Below are 21178 nucleotides of genomic sequence, written 5' to 3'. Positions count from 1 at the left end.
AAAGGCCACCCACAAGGGTGGCCTGAGGGGCCGGGGTCAGCTCAGGGCAGAGGTCGGCGGTCCGAAGGGAGTTCTGAAGCCACAGTCCTGCCCTAGGCCGCAAGGCCAGGGTGAGGGGCTGGGCCTCAACTGTTTGGAGACGCCTGGCCTCCTGTGAGGGCAGAACCTCAGTGGGGACAGCCCCCTTGCATCCCGGGCCCCCCACCCGGGCCCTGGGGGTCCCTAGCACCAACCCCCTGGTAACACCAGCCCAGAATTCACCAGAAACCCTGCGCTCCTGGAGCTTCACTGCTAACAGGCTGCTGGCTCCCCAGCTCCCCCTCCTGGTCCCCGCCGGCGCTGCACCACGTGCACACAGTACAAGGTCTCCCCCCTCTGGGGTTTTTATTCATGCGGACTTTCCAGAACCCTCCATATTTCCACTCGAGGCTCAGGCCCCAGCACCCCACGGTGCAGCCTCCCGCAGGGTGTCTGGAACAATCCAGTTAGCCACCCCACCCCACCCCCGACCCCTTCTCTGCAGCTCCAGACAAAGGCTGTCACTTCCTGGGGAAGGTCCTGCATCTTCTCTGCAGCGGCTCTAGCATCTCAGGGGGCTTGATCTCAGGGACAGGTCTGGGGGGCACAGTTGTCAGGAACTGCCACTTGCTGCTGGCTGCTGTCCCTCTCCTGCTGGTACCTCCTCTGCTCCCGGACGGCTTGTTCTAACAAGGGTAGATTCATTCCTTCCACACAAGTCAGCACCCGGGCCTTCACCACAGAGCCTCCGTCTGAAAGACACCAGCATAAGGCACTAGCAGTGACTGACCCATGTGTCAGCCACACACCTTACAGATGCCTTCCGGCTGTTTCCCTGGCCTTGCTCTCGGGCCCGAGTTTTAACAGGATGAGTTTGAGGGATAGCATGTGGCGTCCCGGTAATTTTCCTACGAGGGCTTCAGAACTGTGGCCCTGCCACACACAGTTAGCACACGTCTGGAACTTAGGGGACAGCCTGAAAGTCCCACTTCTGCATGGAGGAAGGGCCAGGTAGATGTACCCTCTGCTTCCCTCCTTGGTTGTCGGTTTTGTTTTTATTTTATTTTATTTTTTTTAAGTAGGCTCCACAGCCAGCATGATGCCCAGTGTGGGGCTTGAACTCACGACCCTGAGATCAAGCCCTGAGCTGAGATCAAGATTCAGATGCTTAACCGACTGAGCCACTCAGGTGCCCCATCTTTGTCATCTTAATTCCTGCCACCTTCTCTGTAAGACCCACGTGCCTGGGGTTGAGGAGGGTCTCAGTCACCATCCTAGTTTTCCATTTGTCCTAAGGGAAGGGCCCCCGTGGCATACTGGGCCCACTGGCATTGGAAATTGGGGCAAAGAGAACACCATAATTAGTCAATCCAAGGGATTACACTTGGCCTTATAGGATCAGGTTATCCCACCCTGGATGAGGGGCTGGGAGGTGCTCCTAGCATAGGCTGTGTTGACCTGATGGAAAGATGTTGGCATGCAGGTGACATCAAGCAGGAAAGACACGTGGGGTTTACCCTAACAGTTTCTTTTTTTCATCCATTTTTTTTATGCTCTCTGGGCACGTCATGAATACATTCAATGTTCTAGGACATTATCCTGTCTTCTTCTGATGCAGTTTTGAGATAGAGGCTCTCTGGTTAGATAAGTCTATGCCTAGGCTTCCTTCTAGTCTAGACCACTTTCTCTTTTTTTTTTTCCCCTCTTTCTCCTTCCTTCCTTCCTTCCTTCCGGCTCTGCTCTCAATGTGGGGCTTGAACTCACAACTCCGAGATCAAGAATTGCACACTGTAGGGGCGCCTGGGTGGCTTAGTCGGTTAAGCGTCCGACTTTCGCTTAGGTCATGATCTCGCGGTTTGTGGGTTTGAGCCCCGCGTCGGGCTCTGTGCTGACTGCCAGCTCAGAGCCTGGAGCCTGTTTCAGTCTGTGACTCCCTCTCTCTCTGACCCTCCCCTGCTCACGCTGTCTCTCTCTCTCTCTCTCCTAGAAATAAATAAAACATTAAAAAAAAAAAAGAATTGCACACTGTACCGACTGAGCCAGCCAGGCACCCCTAGACCACTTTAAAAAAAAAAACAACTTGTTTAATGTTTACTTATTTTTGAGAGAGAGAGAACGAGAAAGAGACAGCACTAGCAGAAGCGGGGCAGAGAACGAAGGAGACACAGAATCCGAAAAAGGCTCCAGGCTCTGAGATGTTAGCACAGAGCCCGACGCGGGGCTCGAACACACAAACCATGAGATCATGACCTGAATGGACGTCCGACGCCTAACAAACTGAGCCACCCAAGCACCCCCTAGACCATTTTCTTGATTTAACATAGACTGGGGGGCAGAATTCAGAATGTTGGACTGTCTAAATTCCAGCCTTCAGGACCGGAAGATGAACTTGTTTGGAACAGGAGGCTGCCTGTGTGTCCTCAGCTTCTACTGGCCCCGGTGCTGGGCAGCAGACAGGACGCAGCCTGAAGAGCAGTGGGCACGTGGCACTGTCTGGATCTCTCCATCGCTGTAGATGGCTTATACCCATCACTTGGGCCTCTTCAGGAATAGGTGGGTGACAGATACTGATCAACCAAACAGGACATCTGCCAAAATGTCACCTGGCACCGAAAGTCTAGGCCTTAGGCCTTTTCTTGTGACACGTGTAGCCCGTACAGGTATCACAGAGCAGAACAAGAACAAAATCTTGTTGAAGCAAGAACAAAAGCACAGACCTTGTTTGCAATTAAAACTACCTGTACCAAGATGTTCTTAGTTATTTGACATGATTTCGCAAGACCTTTTTTTTTAATAGTTTGTTTATTTTTGAGACAGAAAGAATCAGAGCATGTTGGGGAGGGCAGAGAGAGAGAGAGACACAGAATCTGAAACAGGCTCCAGGCTCTGAGCTGTCAGGAGCTGTCAGCAAAGAACCTGACGCAGGGCTTGAACCCATGAACCGTGAGATCAGGACCTGAGCCTAAGTCAGACGCTTAACCGACTGAGCCCCCCAGGCGCCCCTTGCAGGACTTTTCTTACAGGAAGCCCATGAGCCCTTTCCTCCCGTCAGCCTGGGGCAACCCTTCCTTCCCTATTTATAGTGAGGAACATGTTGTTTCTCCCTGTGAATGAAAAATGTTATTAAACATGGAAGTGACCTTTAGAAAGATGATTATCACAAAGGACACACTGGGAAAGTCTCTCAGTCCATCTGTGTCAGCCCATCTGCAGAAGGTCTCTGTAACTGGGGTAAAAGCCTTTGAAGAAATGCCGTAGGGAGGGGAGAATAGCGTTTACAAACAAGATGGCCAGGGAGAGAGTCATTCAGGGGAAGTTCTTGGAAGCATAACGAACCCAGAGCAACAGAGACTGGATGCCAAAACAGTTGGAATGCAGTGGGTGGAGGCATGGGTAGAAGGAAGGGTGATATGAAGAACAGACCTTCTTTCTTTTAAGTGTATTTATTTTGAGAGAGAGTGAGCCTGAGCAGGGAAGGGGTGGAGAGAGAGAATCCCAAGCAGGCTCTGCGCTCTGTGGGGCTCGAACCCTTGCACCGTGAGATCACGACCTGAGCCGAAACCAAGAGCCGGACGCTTAACCGACTGAGCCGCCCAGGCGGCCCAAGAAGAGACCTGCTTTTAGGAAGTTTGCCCAGGCATGGGGCGCCTGGGTGGCTTAGTCGGTTAAGCGTCCGACTTTCGCTTAGGTCATGGTCTCGCGGTTCGTGGGTTCGAGCCCCGCGGCGGGCTCTCTGCTGACTGCCAGCTCAGAGCCTGGAGCCTGTTTCAGTATGTGACTCCCTCTCTCTCTGCCCCTTCCCTGTTCACGCTGTCTCTCTCTCTCCTAGAAATAAATAAAACATTAAAAAAAAAAAAAAAGGAAGTTTGCCCAGGCAGAGAAAGAAGGTCACAGCGAGGCAGGGATACAGAGCAGAGGGGGACACTGTTATTTTAATGGAGAAGAAGCTTGAGTGATTTATATGCTGACAGGGAAGAAGCAGTGGGAACAGGTTAGGGATTCAGTTGGGAGAGCAAAGTTCCCACGGAGGGCAGGCTGTTGTCACAGCACAGGGGCTGAGCCACAGGGAGGTCGGACCCTTCTCCCTCGCAGATAAGAAAGGAGCATCTGTGGGTGTGGACGCAGGTAATTTAAAATTCACCCGTGACGCAGGAGGTAAGGTAATCTGCCAAAGGAGCCTGGAGGTGATGAAGTAGACGGAGTGGCCGAAGCAGCTGTGGTGGATCACGATCACGGGGGGTGGGGAAGCTGATTGGGACGCGCGGAAGACCCAGCACAGTGAGACACCTCGAAATCGTCATGCTGGGATCCACGGAGTGGGCGAACCTGCTCCATCAGCCGTCGGTGGGACCCTAGAGGGCGGAGGTTGGGGGTTGGTCAGGCCGCTGTGATGGAAGCGAGGGCAGGGAAACTTCTGCCAGCAGGAAACTTCTGCCAGGGGAGGAGGGGCTGCCCTCAGCGTGAGGCGGGGCTCGAGTGGGGGGAGGGGGTGGGAGAAAAGGCATGAGTCCCAAGTCCACAGGTCCTGCGGCGCTGCAGGGGCGAGAGCAGCAGACAGATACCAGGCCGCCCAGCCCGGCCGCAGGGGTGTGGCCATGGGAGGCAGAAGTGGGGCAAGAGGCGCCTGCGAGCAGAACTGGTCATCCATCTGTCCCGTCTTTCCTCAGAGAAGGATAAAGATTCACAATGGCAAACCCAAGCCCCACGCCTCCGGGTCTGGTGGTGGGAGGGACCCGGGAGGCAGACCACTCGCCACACGGGGACCGGAGGAGAGCTGTAGTCCTGGGGAGGAGCCGGGTTCCAGGCAAGTCCCAGTGAAGGTGAGAGCATAAAAAGGAGTCTTTTAGGGAGGAGAGAAGGTTCTAGAGAACACAGCAGGAAGGCCTGTAAGGGAACTACGGTCAGCTGGAAAAAAACCAGGCAGGTGGAGTTTATGGGGTTTCGGGCGAGGGCCCTAGGGGCAGCGCTCTCGCTGCAGGCAAGGTCACGGGCAGCCTAGGAATTCTAGGGACTCTGGAGCAGCACTGGGGGAAAGCCTGCATCCCCAAGCCTCAATCCCCGGGCAGGACGCCTTTGGGCCCTTCGATGGTGTCCAAAGGACATGTCCCAGCCAGCGGGTTTCTGATGTGGCTTCACCTTTTGGTTCTCCTTGGCTAGCTAGCTACGTGTACAAATTTCAGAACGTGGACTTAGGTAACCTCTCGTCTGTCCTTGGAACAGCTAAGCTTGCCAAAGGGCATATCTTGTATCTAGTTGATCTTTGTAGCCCCAAGAACTTGGAATCTGGCCAGGACAGGGCATACAGAGGAGGTTTGAAAGCAGCCACACAGGAACGTCGCCGTCTATGTGGATCAGTGGGCACCTCCAGGCTCGGCCAACACTCTGCCCCTCCCTCCTCACCGCTGTCTTTCCTTCTGTGTGTCCGTTGCAAATGGGGAGCATGTTTTATTCAGAAATTAGAAATTTAGGGGAAGCTTAAAAATTTTTTTTTAATGTTCATTAATTTTTGAGAGACTGAGAGACAGAGTGCAAGCAGGAGAGGGGCAGAGAGAGAGGGAGACACAGAATCCGAAGCAGGTTGCAGGCTCTGAGCTGTCAGCACGGAGCCCGATGCGGGGCTTGAACCCATGAGCATGAGCTCATGACCTGAGCCGAAGTAGGATACTTAACTGATTGAGCCACCCAGGTGCCCTGAAACATTTTTTTAAGACCAAAAAAAAAAAAAAAAAAGATTGTGATTAAAGTAAGGAGAAGCAGTAAAGTAGCCAGAGCTTAGGGAGATTGCTGGTTGATCTGAGATCTGATTATTCAGGTTCCGTTTTGGGAAGCGGGGGACAAAGACACTGAGAGTGGTACTGTCTGTGCCTTCAAAGTGCGTCACAGCGCAGGTGTGAGACTGACCAATCTGCTTCCACTGAGTCGGGCTTATGGGGCAGGTCTGGGTGCTGCTGGCTGACTCCGGCTTTGCAAGGTTCAACGGGAGCAGCCAGTGATAAGATCGACTGATCACTGCCTGGATTCGTTATTTCATCAGGGCTTTCAAAGAGGTGACTCTCGAAGTTTCCTGCGTTTATTGACTGTGATTCTTCCCTAAAGAACCTTTTCGTCTCTTCGACCCTGTGCTGTCCCTGAACTACACTCAGGAAAAGGCAGGAAACAGAAGGTTTAATGCAACCAGGAGGAAACAATCGGCCAATTCCAGACCCGAGTTCTCTAATAAATGACATTAAAAAAAAAAAAAAAAGACAACTATTACAAGATATTTGGGGTATGTAACCCAAATGCAATATACAGACTTGGGATCTTGATCTGAACTAACCGATTTTAAACTGATAAGAACAGATACTACACTTGATTTTAGCCAAAAGGCTGAGAAGCGATGAACTAAGCAATTTTAAAAAGCCAATAAGGGGCGCCTGGGTGGCTCAGTCGCTTAAAGCGTCTGACTTCGGCTCAGGTCAAGATCTCATGGTTCATGAGTTCAGGCCCTGTGTCGGGCTCTTCACTCTCACTGAGGAGCTGGCTTCACATCCTCTGTCTCTCCCTTTCTCTCTCTCAAAAATAAATAAACATTAAAAAAAAAAAAAAGCCATGGAGAGGAGGAGAGTGAACACGGACAAACAGATATCAAGGAACAGCTATTTTGTTGAATATGATTGTGGTAATGTTGGAGACATAGGAGGTGTTTCTGGGTACACAAAATATCAGATTTGCTCTACTAGACACCAACAGAACAAATAAATAAATGCAGGCAGTGTAGTATAAATGCAGAAAGAGTAGACTACGGATTCCTGCTGAATCTGGGTGATGGGCACAGACAGGGAGGTCCATTCTACCATTTCACTTGTGCACATTTGATTTGAAAATATTAAATTTAAAAAATTATATGGGTTGAACTTACACACGGTTTTTTTCCATTTTTCTTCCTGCAAGTAATTCTAAATATCCACGCCAGGTCCTGCTCTCATCCTGGCCTGCCATCCTAAGTTTCAACCCCTCTCTGGATTTGCAATCAGGCCTTAGCACCCCAGACCCTGGGTGGTGGGCTCCTGACAGCTCCCAGGATTCACTGCAGGGCCGGGGGTACAGGGGGAAGCCTCAGGTGATCCGGGGCTGCAGTCAAAGTGGAAATCATTTGTGCAAAAGCCCTTTGTACCTATTCGCAGCCCCCTCCTGATGCCTCTCTCAAATCAACAGGAGGGGAGGAGCTCTGTGAGCTCAAAGGCTTAAGCCTGAGTAAAGATTAACTATTATGAAATCAAAGATAATTAAAGTAAACACCATTAAATAACATTTCTTCTAGTATATTTCATCCAGAGTTAAAAACCACCGTGACTTTTAGAAAGGAAGTTGATGGTGTAAAGCAAGAAGCATACATGTTTGTATCCTTTGATAGAGCAATTCTACGTTCAGGAAACTATTTTGAAGAAATACTCAGAAAATGGATAAAGATTAGTGCCGAAAGGCATTAACTGTAGCATTTTTAATATATCTCAATATAGATAGATTTTTTAAAAATTATTTTTACCCCTCTGGCTATAAAAACATACATTTTTGGGGTATCTGGATGACTCAGTAGGTTAAGCATGTGACTCTTTTTTTTTAACTTTTTAAAAACTATTTATTTATTTTTGAGAGAAAGACAGTGTGAGCTTAGTAGGGGCAGAGGGAAGGAGACAGAATAAAGCAGGCTCCAAGCTCTGAGATGTCAGCACAGAGCCTGACACAGGGCTAGAACTCACAAATCATGAGGTCATGACCTGAGCCAAAGTTAGACCTGAGCCAAAGTTAGGCGCTTAACCAACTAAGCCGCCCATGCGCCCCCGACTCTTGGTTTCAGCCCAGATCTTAATCTCACAGTTCGTGGGTTTGAGCCATGTGCTGACATCACAGAGCCTGCTTGGGATTTTCTCCCTTTCTTTCTTTGCCTTTCCCCCACTCACGCTTGCTCTCTCTCTCTCTCTCAAAATATTCAATTAAAAACAGTTTTAAAGGAAGATGAAATAAAAGCAATATGTTTTCATTGTAAAATGCTAATACAAATACAAAGAACCCCACAATCCTACCGCTCAGAAAAACTGCTATTAACATTTCGATGAATAATTTTTCAAACTTCCATGTATACAAAAAAATGTATATTAGGGGTGCCTGGCTGGCTCAGTTGGTAGAGCAGGTGACTCTTGACCTCAGGGTTGTAAGTTCGAGCCTCATGTTGGATATAGAGATTAGTTAAAGATAAACTCTTTCTTTAAAAAAAGGGCTCTTACAATACATACTGTTTTGTAAACTGCTTTTTCTTAGTAAGATACTATGAACATCTCTTCATGTCAATTGATGAAGATTTACAGCACCATTTAAAACATTTTTTTAACGTTCATTCATTTTTGAGAGACAGAGACAGAGCATGAGTGGGAGAGGGGCAGAGAGAGAGAGGAAGACACAGAATCTGAAGCAGGCTCCAGGTAGACATGGGGCTCGAACTCACAAACTGTGAGATCATGACCTGAGCCGAGGTCAGACGCTTAACCGCCTGAGCCACCCAGGTGCCTCTACAACACCATTTTTAATAGCTGCATAATATCCCACTGACAATATACTATAATTTCTTTAACCAGTCAACGTACAGGATATTTATAAGAGCAAAAAATGGAAACAATATGCATGTTCAATGATCATGTGAATCAAGATACACATCTAATCTATCTATAAAATACAGCTATCAAGTACTATGTCTACACAAATTTTAAAAACATGGGGAAATGTTTATGATGTACGTGAAGCCAAAATAACCAGATACAACATTATGTAGCATGATATCAACTGTGTAAAGGAAGGTGGCATAGGGATGGCCAGAGGGCAAAGCAAAGAATCCATTCAGGTACCTAGGTTTTAAAGAGCAACTTTTGGGGCGCCTGGGTGGCTCAGTCGGTTGAGTGTCTGACTTGGGCTCAGGTCATGATCATATGGTTGGTGGATTCGAGCCCCGCACTGGGCTCTCTGCCGGCAGCACACAGCCTGCTTTGGATCCTCTGTCCCCCTCTCTCTGCCCCTCCCCCACTCTTGTGTGGGTACGCTCCCTCGCTCTCTCTCCCTTTCAAAAATAAACATTAAAAAAAAAAAAAAAGAGCAACCTTCAACTCTTGATGCCAGAGAGACTCTCCCCAGTTGCTGATATTCCTTCCTTTCTATTTCTCTTAGAAACAGACTTGCTGGGGGGCGCCTGGGTGGCTTAGTCGGTTAAGCGTCCGACTTTCGCTTAGGTCATGATCTTGCAGTTCGTGGGTTCGAGCCCTGCGTCGGGCTCTGTGCTGACTGCCAGCTCGGAGCCTGGAGCCTATTTCAGAGTCTGTATCTCCCTCTCTCTCTGACCCTCCCCCGCTCACACTGTCTCTCTCTCTCTCCTAGAAATAAATAAAAAAATATTAAAAAAAAAAAAAAAAGAAATAGACTTGCTGGCCTGTTATTCCAGCTGCATCCTCCCTGAGCCTGGGCTTCCTCATCTGTGAAACAGCAGCAGTAAGACTCAGTGGAAGACCCGGTGGGCAGATTCACAAAGATTTAAGCAAACTGTCTAGTACCAGGCCTAGCACGAGGTAAGCCTTCGGAGATGAATGGCTTCTCTCCCCACTCACTTCCTAGGGCAGGTCCACTGAGCTGGATCACATCCGTTTCCCATGACTCTTGAACTTGTGGGCTGCTTTGGAAGGAAAGTTAACCCCAGTTGAGGGCCTCCTGTGGGGGCCCCGTCCTAACTGGAGACTGTCCCACTCAGGCCCCACAGTGAAGAGAGCGTGGGAGGCCACGGCTTACCCTGGCGCTCCAGCTCCCCGAGGACAAGGTACATGGAGTCCAGCTGGGCTTGGAATGGCTCCACCAACTTGGTACAGACCAGGATCTGGTGCTCGTCAGACCCGTGCTGGGCCCTCAAGGTGACTCGGGACTGTGCCATGTCATAGAGGCATAACCTGCAGGTCAGGAAAGGCGTGGTCATTGGTATCCACACACAGAACAAACACAAAGAGTTCAAACGGTTCCAGGAGCCCAGTGAACCCAGGGGACTCTGATCAGAGAAATAAAAAAGGCAGCAACAAGTGAGAAAAATTGTTTTCAGTCTGCATTGTTAAGATATCTTTTTAAAAAATTTTTTGTTTATTTATTTATTTTTGAGAGAGAGAGAGAGCAAGCAAGCATGAGCTGGGGAGGGGCACAGAGGGAGAGGGAGACACAGAATGCGAAGCAGGCTCCTGAGCTGTCAGCACAGAGCCCGACACAGGGCTCGAACCCACAAACCATGAGATCCTGACCTGAACCAAAGTTGGATGCTCAGCCGACTGAGCCCCCCAGGTGCCCCTACATTGTTAAGATATCAATTTTATGCATTACGAGGCACCTGTTTAACGAGTGTTGACAAAAGTATACACTTATGTAGCCACCACCCTAGTTAAGATTCATCACATTTCGGGGCACCTGCGTGGCTCAGTCAGTTGAGGTCCAACTTCGGCTCTGGTCATGATCTCACCGTTCGTGGGTTCAGGCCCCTCATCAGGCTTTGGGCTGACAACACGGAGCCTGCTTTGGATTCTGTCTCCCGCTCTCTCTGCCCCTCCTCCACTTGTGCGCACGTGCTCTCTCTGTCTCAAAAATAAATATTTTTTAAAAATCCTCTAAAAAAAGATTTGGCACATTTCTATCGCCCCCAAAAGGTCCCTTGTGCCACTATGAAATCAGCCTCCACATCTCCCATCCCAGACAACCCACTGGCCTGCTTTTGTTCTCTACAGAGCTTTTCTACTCAAGCACCTCATATAAATAGAATCACAGCAATATGTATTCTTTTGTGTCTAGCTTTTCAGTCTGCAGAATGGTTTTGAGGTTCACTTATGCTGTTGGGTAAATCAGTGGTTTATTCCTTTTATTGCTCAGTCAGACTCCGTTGAAATTATTAAAAATAATTTGTTTGGGGTGCCTGGGTGGCTCAGTTGATTAAGCGTCCAGCTCTTGATATCAGCTCAGGTCATGATTCCAGGGTCGTGGGATTGAGTGTGGAACCTGCTTAAGATTCTTTCTCTCTCTCTCTCTCCCCCCCCCCAACCCCTGCCCTTCTCCCACTTGCACGCACATGCTTTCTCTCTCTCTTAAAAAAAAAAAAAAAAAGGGTAGGGAGACCTGGGTGGCTCAGTTGGTTAAGCGTCCGACTTTGGCTCAGGTCACGATATCGCAGTTCATGGGTTCAAGCCCCGCATCAGGCTCTGTGCGGACAGCTCAGAGCCTGGAGCCTGCTTCGGATTCTGTGTCTCCCTCCCTCTCTGTCCCTCCCCTGCTCGTGCTCTGTCCCTCTCTCTCAAAAATAAAACATTTAAAAAATAATTTAATTATTAATTAAGCATTTAATAAAATAAAATAAAATATGCACAAGTCTTGGTGCAGACATGTTTTCATTTCTCTTGAGTACATATCTAGGAGTGGAATAGCTGGATCATGTAAATGCATGCTTATATACGTATATAATTCGTTTTAATTTAAGTAATTTCTTATACCCAATGTGGGGGTTGAACTCATAACCTTGAGATCCTAAGAGTTTCATGCTCTATGGACTGAGCCAGCCAGACACCCCATTAGAAGTATGTTTACCTTTTAAATCTTTTCTTTCTTTCTTTCTTTCTTTCTTTCTTTCTTTCTTTCTTTCTTTCTTTCTTTTATTTTAAAGAGAGAGAGAGAGACTGGGAGCAGGAGAGAGGAACAAAGGGAGAGAGGGAGAGAATCTCAAGCAGGTTTCACACTCCGTGTAGAGCCCTATGTGGGGCTTGATCCCATGACCCTGGGATCACGACCTGAGCTGAAATCAGAGTCAGAGGCTCAACCAACTGAGCCACTTAGGAGCCCGTGTCTAGCTTTTAAAGAAACTGCGAACCTGTTTTCCAAAACACTTGTGCCATTTTACATTCCTACCAGGAGTGTGTGGGAGTTCTACCTGCTCCACGCCCTCATCAGCTTTTGCTTTTGTTAGTCTGCTTTAAAATTTTTTATAGTTTATTTATTTTTGAGAGAGCGTGAGAAAGAAGGGGAGGGGCAGAGAGAGAAGGAGAGAGAGGGGGAATCCCAAGCAGGCTCCACACTGTCATCAAAGAGTCTGATGTGGGTCTCAATCTCATGAACCATGAGATCATGACCTGAACCGAAATCAAGAGTCAGACACTTGGGGCGCCTGGGTGGCTCAGAAAGTTAAGTGTCTGACTCGACTTCAGCTCAGGCCATGATCTCATGGTCTGTGAATTTGAGCCCTGCATCAGGCTCTGCACTAACAGTGTGGAGCCTGCCTGGGATTTTCTCTCTCTCTCTCTCTCTCTCTCTCTCTCTCTTTCTCTCTGTCCCTCCCCCGCTTGCTCTCTCTCTCAAAATAAAGAAAAAGAAAGGAAAGCCTTCTCTTTAAAAAAAAAAAAGTCAGACGCTTAACCGACAGAACCACCCAGGCATCCTTCATCATGGGTTTTAATTTGCATTTCCCTCATGACTAATGATGCTACACAGATTTTGTACGAACACAGAGCCATCCTCATATTCCTGTGAGTACATACATACACATGAAAATGTGTGAAGTAATCACCAAAAGGTTAGCAGTGGCTGTCTAGACAGTGAGATTACACCTGTTTTTGCTTGCTTTCTTCATACTTTTATCAACTGTCTACATTTTTTACAATGAAAACATATTAGATTTTTAGCATTTAGGGGCACCCGGGTGGCTAAGTCGGTTGAGTGTCCGACTTCGGCTCAGGTCATGATCTCATGGGTTGTGGGTTCGAGCCCCGCATCGGGCTCCGTGCCAACAGCTCAGAGCCTGGAGCCTGCTTCAGATTCCATCTCCCTTTCCCTCTGCACCTCCCCTGCTGACTCTCTATCTCTCCCTCTCTCAAAGTAAATAAACAAACATTTAAAAGGTCTTTAAATAAAATAACTAAACACGGGGTGCCTGGCCGGCTCAGGTGAACATGCAACTCTTGACACTGAGGTCGTGAGTCTGAGCCACATGTAAGGGGTAGAGATTACTTAAATAAATAAAACTTGTAAACAGTTCAAAAAAATAACTAGACAAAATTACAATAGAACTATTTTAGTTGTTTTTTTTCTGTCTGTGGAGGCGGGTGGGGAATTGAAACATCCCCCCACCTTGTGAAAAGGCCATTCTCACCTTCCGAATGTTCTCAGTGTGCCTCCGTCGGGAACTTGGCCGGCACTGACTTCCCAGGGGAAGTAGTAGGTCCCAGGTTTGGGCAGCATCTCAGAGCGGAGATGGATTTTTGAAGATTCCTGACAAACCCAGCAGAACACAAGACTGAGATTAGCAGATTCCTGAGACCGGGAGCACGGGAAAGGCTAGTCCCAGTGGGTGGCAGTTTAATATATAAAAAAAAATTTTGGGGGCGCCTGGGTGGCTCAGTCAGTTGAGCTTCTGACTTCAGCTCAGGTCATGATTACACAGTTCCTGGGTTCAAGCCCCACCGCAGGCTCTGTACTGACAGCTTAGAGTATGGTGCCTGCTTCGGATTCCATACCTCCCTCTCTCTCTCTCTGCCCTTCCCCGGCCCACACTTTGTCTCTCTCTCACAAAAATAAATAAAAACATTTTAGGACACCTGGGTGCCTCAGTCGGTTAAGCGTCCGACTTCGGCTCAGGTCATGATCTCGTGGGCCATGGGTTCGAGTCCCACCTCGGGCTCTGTGCTGACAGCTCAGAGCCTGGAGCCTGCTTCAGATTCTGTGTCTCCCTCTCTCTCTGCTCCTCCCCTACTCGCGCTCTATCCCTCTCTCTCATTATTAAAAAAACATTTAAAAATGTTTTTAATAAAAATATTTAAAAAAATTAAAAAACAGGGGCGCCTGGGTGGCTTAGTCGGTTGGGCGTCCGACTTTTGCTTGGGTCATGATGTCGCAGTTCATGGGTTCGAGCCCCGCGTCGGGCTCTGTGCTGACTGCCAGCTCAGAGCCTGGAGCCTGTTTCAGTCTGTGACTCCCTCTCTCTCTGACCCTCCCCTGCTCAAGCTGTCTCTCTCTCTCTCCTAGAAAGAAATAAAACATTAAAAAAAATTTTTTTTTAAATTAAAAAAAAATTAAAAAACATTTTTGATAGGTTATGCATTCACCAATTAAAAAAAATAAAACAACATAAAAAGTGATCTATGTGGGAAAGCGTTGTCCCACCCAAATCCCTAGGCAACCCCTTCTCTTAGGATCCCCTGACTGGGGGTCTATGAAAGGGCAGACGGTAACACACGCTCTCCATCACAACTACTGAAGCCTGCCATTGTATTATGAAGGCAATCACAGACAATATATAGAGAAATGAGCAAGGCTTGTTCCTTAAACTTTATTTATAAAAACATCTAAGGGCGTGCCTGGGTGGCTCAGTCAGTTGAGCATCCAACTTCGGCCCAGGTCATGATCTCACGTTTTGTGGGTTTGAGCACCACGTCGGGCTCTGTGCTGACAGCTCAGAGCCTGGAGCCTGCTTCGGATTCTGTGTCTCCCTCTCGCTCTCTGCCCCTCCCCCACTCATGCTCTGTTTCTCTCTGTCTCAAAAATAAATAAAAACATTAAAAAAATTTTTTTTAAATAAAATAAAAACATGCAGTGAGCTGGATCTGGCCTGTGCTGAAGTTTGCCAACCCTGGCCCTGAAAGCAAATCACTTTTACTCATTTCTTATGTGCCCTTCCAGTGTTTTGTTATGCAAATAAAAGTANCTAGAAATAAATAAAAACCATTAAAAAAAAAAAAAGTAAATATAAGTAGATATTTATTTTCCCTCTATAGTATACATGCTGTTCTGTATCTTGATTTTTTTCACTTGATATATTTTGACATTCTCTCATAGGTGCACATAAAGGAAGACTTCACTTTTTAAAAATCACCTTTCTTATTTATTTTTAATATTTTTGTTTATTTATTTTTGAGACAGAGAGAGACAGAGCATGAACAGGGGAGGGGCAGAGAGAGAGGGAGACACAGAATTCGAAGGAGGCTCTAGGCTCTGAGGTGTCAGCACAGAGCCCAACATGGGGCTCGGACCCATGAACGGTGAGATCATGACCTGAGCCGAAGTCGGACGCTTAACCGACTAAGCCATCCAGGTGCCTCTGAAATCACCTTTTTATTTTAGAATAGTTTTAGATTTATATTAAAACAAACAAACCTGTAGGGGCGCCTGGGTGGCTCAGTCGGTTAGGCGTCTGACTCTTGATATCAGCTCACTTCTGGATCTCAGGGTCTGGAGTTCAAGCTCTACATTGGACTAAGCGCTGGGCGTGGAGCCAACTTAAAAAAAAAAGAAAGAAAGGAAAGAAAACCTGTAAAGATGGTACAACTTACCCAGTTTTCCCTATAATTAACATCTTATATTAGTACGACACACTTGCCACAATTAATGAACCTGTATCAATACAACTTGACAGCACACTTTCCTTGGATTTTCTTAGTTTTTTCCCTAATTTCCTTTTTCTGTGTTACAGTACCCTCCAGAATGCCGCATTACATTCAGTTGTTATGTCTCTTTAGGCTCCTCTGGGTTATGATAATTTCTCAGACTTTCCTTGCCTTTTGACCTTGAGAATTTTGAGGTATATCAGTCAGGCATTTTGTAGAATGACCTTCAGTTTGGGTTTCGTCTGATGTTTTTTTCATGGTTAGATTAGGGTTACAAGTTTTGGTGAGTAATTTTAAAAAGAGAAAGAGAAGGGCGCCTGGTTGGCTTAGTCGGTTAAGTGTCTGATTTTGGCTCAGGACACGATCTCACGGTTCATGGGTTCGAGCCCCGCATCGGGCTCTGCGCTGATGGCTCAGAGCTTGGAGCCTGCTTCGGATTCTGTGTCTCCCTCTCTCTCTGCCCCTTCCCCAGCCATGCTCTGTGTCTCTCTGTCTCTCGAAAGTAAATAAAAACACAAAAAAAAATTTAAAAAGAGAAAGAGAAGACCAGTTATATAAGTGATGTAACAACGACACAGTGGACATTCCGCAGCCTGCTTAGGATGATGCGTTATATGCGTTCTCACGGCAAGATCTTCAAGATACACCATCAGGAAAAAAAGTAAGGAGCAGGCATTTCTGTCTAATATGTACATTTATGTGAGCGCAGAAGAACACTCCAGAGTACAATCACATGAGGCTCATGAGGATCAATGATAACAGCATCCTGAAGGTGACAGGCTTCAACTGTTTGATAGGCTACGCCAAGGGACGTGTAAATACAGAAAATGGCAATTAAGTCACCCCAAGTAAGACAGTTGCAAAAACCAGAGGACACAGCTTTAGTGCAGAAGTTTAATGTTACCCAGAAACTTGCACCATTGGTTTCAGGATCGTCTGACATGAAGGCCATTGGGAATGTCGCTGGTCAATGTTCGAAGGTCATATTCAAGACAATGTGCGCCGAACAGCGGTATAGGGGCAACTGGCCAAGGCCCTGTCCTATTTTTCCCTAAATGCAGATGCTCTTCATCGCTGTGACCAGGGAGCAGAGCTGCTCCTGTTCCCAGAAATGAGACAGCCCCCCCAAAAAAAGAAATGAGACAGCCCCCTAATCATCTTTGGCACGGGAGAGAAGCAAAAAAAACAAACAAACCAAAAAACCCAAAAATCAGCCATGAAGGGGGAAAAAATGTGGTTTCTATTTTGGAATAATGGGGACAATTGTGTCCAATCTAGCAAAAAAGGTGAAAACTTTGAATCTTTTGGAAAAAAGTAACTTTTCTGCTCTCTGACACCATATATACTATAAGTTATAAGTAACTACGTCATTAAACTTATTCTTATTTTTTTAATTATCATACAGTGGAATTGACTCGGGGCGCGGGCATAGGCTTTTGCAAATTTTAACCTCACTGATTTTTTTTTTTCAAATAAAAGTCGCTATGTGTTTATTAAGACGTCTGTTAACTTACAAAGTGCAGAGGGCTCACAAATCATTATGTTATCATCAGACATTTAAGAGAGTTTCTGAGTAGATGTCAGGACTGGTTTTTCTAGTGGCTCAACTGGATTTCAAATAATGTGTTTAGAAGTCTGGGTACTGGTAGAACCTGTACTTGGGAGCCTTGCCCTTTCTATTGCCCAAGGCAAAATATCCATTTCTGGGAGAAAAATCTATGGTATGAACAAGAAAAATCTTCTTCTCCTTCTCCTTTTTTTTTTTTTTTTTTTTAACAACTGTCAACTTAGAAAATACCATACAGGAAGGATGGTGACCCAGTGTGACTGCTTCTTTCATTTTTTCTGCTAAGATTTCTGCAGTAGGATTGAAGGTCAGAAGTAACACCTGTAACCAAGATCATTACAGCCTTTATCAGCTTTGGGTTTCTTTCTAGGGGATAAAAATCTTGACTGTATATGTTTACTACTCTACAGTTGGAAGGCATTACTGGTTTATTATAGAAAGATAAGAGTCAGGAACATCCAGATGGAAGAGATATTTGGCACAAGGTATGTGGGAAGGAGCAGGACCCCTCCCATGCTGTCTCAGAGCGCCCCACTGTCCTGGTATCTGGGCTTGTTCACCAGCCCTGAAGCGACTCATAAATATTTTTATAGTTACAATTCTTAAAAAAAAATTTTTTATATGTTTTATTTTTATATTTGAGAGAAATAGACAGAGACAGGGCGCAAGCAGGGGAGGGGCAGAGAGATGGAGACAGAATCTGAAGCAGGCTCCAGGCTCCGAGCTGTTAGCATAGAGCCCCACATGGGGCTCGAACTCATGAGCAGTGAGATCGTGACCTGAAATGAAGTTGGATGCCTAACCGACTGAGCCACCCAGGCGCCCCTAAAGTTACAATTCTTTGTTAGTTTACATTGCACAATGAGCCTTCAACATTAAAACTCAAATTGCACCATGTTATTTGAACTATGGCCTCAAAAGATTCTGTCACATGGGGATTACTACAAATTTTAAATGTAACCTCAACGAAGTGAATTTTACAAAAACTAAAATAAAAGGATTGTGTACTATGTCTTTAAAAGTTCTGGAATTATCAGATGAAGAATCATCAATGGATATTACATGTACTGGGCAAAAGTCTGATGAGGGACAGGATATTGACTTTGTCTCAACAGATCTGCCCAAAGATTACCTATTAATTACAAAGAAAAAATTGATCTACTTCATAGTAAACGAACTTAGCAAATACTACCTTTGTGTACCGCCTGGATATGAAGCACTCAAACAGACATGTTGTTTTGTGCTATATCTTTCTACAAAAAGTGCATAACCTGAATTGAATCATGAAGAAGTATCAGACTTCTGAATGGAGGGACATTCTACAGAGCAAATGGCTTATATACTTCAAACGTGTCAGTAATAGAAGACAAGTAAATTACTCCAGTTAAAAGAGACTAAAGAGGGACACCTGGGTGGCTCAGTAGGTTAAGCATCCAACTTCGGCTCAGGTCATGATCTCATGGTCTGTTCAAGCCCCATGTAGGGCTCTGTGCTGACAGCTCAGAGCCTGGAACCTGCTTCGGATTCTGCGTCTCCCTCTCTCTCTGCCCCTCCCCCACTCACGCTCTGTCTCTCTGTATCTCTCAAAACACGAATAGGGGCGCCTGTGTGGCTCAGTCGGTTGAGCATCTGACTTTGGCTCAGGTCATGATCTCGTGGTTCGTGGGTTCGAGCCCTGCATCTGGCTCTGTACTGACAGCAGCTCAGGGCCTGGAGCCTGTTTCAGATTCTGTGTCTCCCTCTGTCTCTGCCCCTCCCCCACTCACGCTCTGTCTCTCTGTATCTCTCAAAACACGAATAGGGGCGCCTGTGTGGCTCAGTTGGTTGAGCATCTGACTTTGGCTCAGGTCATGATCTCGTGGTTCGTGGGTTCGAGCCCTGCATCTGGCTCTGTACTGACAGCAGCTCAGAGCCTGGAGCCTGTTTCAGATTCTGTGTCTCCCTCTGTCTCTGACCCTCCCCTGCTCACGCTGTCTCTCTCTCTCTCTCTAAGAAATAAATAAACATTAAAAAATTTTTTTTTAATTTTTAAAAGAGATTAAAGAGATACATTAACTGTTGGGGGTAAAATGTGTCCTTTCAAAAAGAGATGTTAGAATCCTAACTCCCAATACCTCAGAATATGACCTTATTTGGAGACAGGGACTTCACAGAGGTAATCAAGTTAAAGTGAGGCCATTAGGATGGGCTCTAATCTGGTGTCCTTGTAAGGAGAGACTTGGACACAGATGTGTGCACAGAGAGAAGGGCCCCGTGAAGGTGAAGACAGAGGTCAGAGTGATGTGCACGGAAGTCAAGGAACACCAAAGGCTGCCAGGAAACCATCAGAAGCTGAGAGAGAAGCACAGAGCAGATTCTCCCCCACAGCCTCAGAAGGATCCAAAGCTGTCTACATCTTGATCTTGGACTTCTGACCTCCAGAATTATAAGACAATAAATGTCTGTTATTTTAAGGCACCCCGTCCGTGGTACTTTGTTACAGCAACCCTAGAAAACTAATACAACTAAATATAAGTCACGAGCCTGGCCTGGATCTGGGTTGCCCGAGAAAAGTATGATGAAGGACATGACTGGACAACTGTCAATCCATACAAAGGTTTGCGATTACAGTATTGTATCAATAGTATTGTTATTTCCTTGATTTGATCACTGCTGTTCTGCTATTCTCGTGGACCATTTAGACGGGTGCTGGGGCGGAGGCGAACTAGACACAGGTAGGTGATGTTTTAACCACAACCAAGTCCTGTGGCTCTAATATCGCCTCCAGGTCGCACCCCTGTGTCACATGTGCTCTAGCCCAGCAGTCATTCTTGATGTGTCCCTCTTCTCATGGTCTCATCCTACTCGTCACAAGTTTCTGTCAATTCTACCTCAAAATACACACTGAATCCATGCACCTCAGTCCAACCAAGCCACCCCAGTCCAAGCTTTCATCAGCGTTGCCACCGGTCTCTGCTTCCACTGTTTTCCTTCTATGGCTCTCTCTCTTCATAACGGCCAGAGCGATATTTTAAAACGGAAAAATATGCCATAGGGAGTCTTTTTTGCCAGAACCTCAAGTCTGAGTCTAACAATACCTCTAGATACAGCCAACAGCTTACAGAGGAACACAGCAAAGATGCAAAGAGATGGTAAAAATCCAGGTTGTGGGAAATTCAACGTGAAAAATGACCTAGCTTTTTCAATAAATAAGCTGTGGGAAAAAATTGTATAGTGGAAACCTATAAAAGAAGAAGCTTAAGAGTCTTACCTCAACTGATTGCACCCTGTAAACTTTGTTTGGGCCCTGATTTGAACAAACTAACTGTAGATAATTTTGTAAAGTGTAGTTTAATGTTTTTTATATATTTTAAAAGATTTTTAATGTTTATTTATTTTTGAGAGAGACAGAGCACAAGTGGGGGAGGGGCAGAGAGAGAGGGGGAGACACAGAATCTGAATGGGGCGCCAGGCTCTGAGCTGTCAGCACAGAGCCCAACGCGGGTCTCTAACTCATGAACTGCAAGATCATGACCCAAGCTGAAGTCAGATGCTTAAGTGACTGAGCCACCCAGTTACTCCTGCTGTAGACAGTTTTTTGTGAGATATGTGAATACTGATTGCAATGATGACAAGAAATTTATGTTAATATTTCCAAGTATGATAATGGTATTAGGATCATGTTAAAAACAGTTTAAAGATACATATTAAAAGTATTTATGAATGACAGAATATCAGACTTGCTTAAAATTAACGTGGTAGGGAACTGGATGGAGTTATAGTGGATAATTACTGGACCTGGGGGTAAAGTTTATGGGGTTCATTGTATTATTCCTTCTACCTTTGTACATGTTTGAACATTTCCACAATAAAATGTTTAAAAATGTAAATCAGATCATATAACCCCACTGAAAATCTATTAAAAGCTTCCTATTATAAATTCCTGTTAAAATTGAAGATCTTGTATGGAAAGAGCCTAAGTGTCCATCAACAGACGAATGCATCAAGAAGATGTGGTTTATCGGGGCGCCTGGGTGGCTTAGTCGGTTGAGCGTCCGACTTTCGCTTAGGTCGTGATCTCGCGGTTCGTGGGTTCGAGCCCCGCGTCGGGCTTTGTGCTGGCTGCCAGCTCAGAGCCTGGAGCCTGTTTCAGTCTGTGACTCCCTCTCTCTCTGACTCTCCCCTGCTCTTGCTGTCT

The 21178-nt window shown here is 46.3% G+C and overlaps 1 protein-coding gene and 1 pseudogene across 1 annotated transcript in view; both read right to left on the bottom strand.

Annotated features, from left to right (window-relative positions):
* Nucleotides 1–360: 360 nt before the first annotated feature.
* The window catches only part of TEN1 (TEN1 subunit of CST complex), a 23824-nt gene continuing 3006 nt past the window's right edge, over nt 361–21178 (bottom strand). The window contains exons 2-5 of the mRNA XM_077754734.1: nt 15205–15326; nt 13205–13323; nt 9829–9983; nt 361–770 (exon numbers count right to left, since the gene is read on the bottom strand). Coding sequence (XP_077610860.1) covers nt 604–770; nt 9829–9983; nt 13205–13293 — 411 coding nt within the window. The 5' untranslated portion in view covers nt 13294–13323; nt 15205–15326 and the 3' untranslated portion in view covers nt 361–603. The remainder of the gene's footprint in view (nt 771–9828; nt 9984–13204; nt 13324–15204; nt 15327–21178) is intronic.
* LOC144225804 (U2 spliceosomal RNA) lies at nt 6282–6399 on the bottom strand (annotated as a pseudogene).

This window comes from Crocuta crocuta, unplaced genomic scaffold (assembly GCF_008692635.1).
Source record: "Crocuta crocuta isolate KB4526 unplaced genomic scaffold, BGI_CrCroc_1.0 scaffold50, whole genome shotgun sequence".
Taxonomy (NCBI): Eukaryota; Metazoa; Chordata; class Mammalia; order Carnivora; family Hyaenidae; genus Crocuta; species Crocuta crocuta.
Note: the sequence above shows the minus strand (reverse complement) of the source record. Positions and strands in the feature narration are given on the sequence as shown.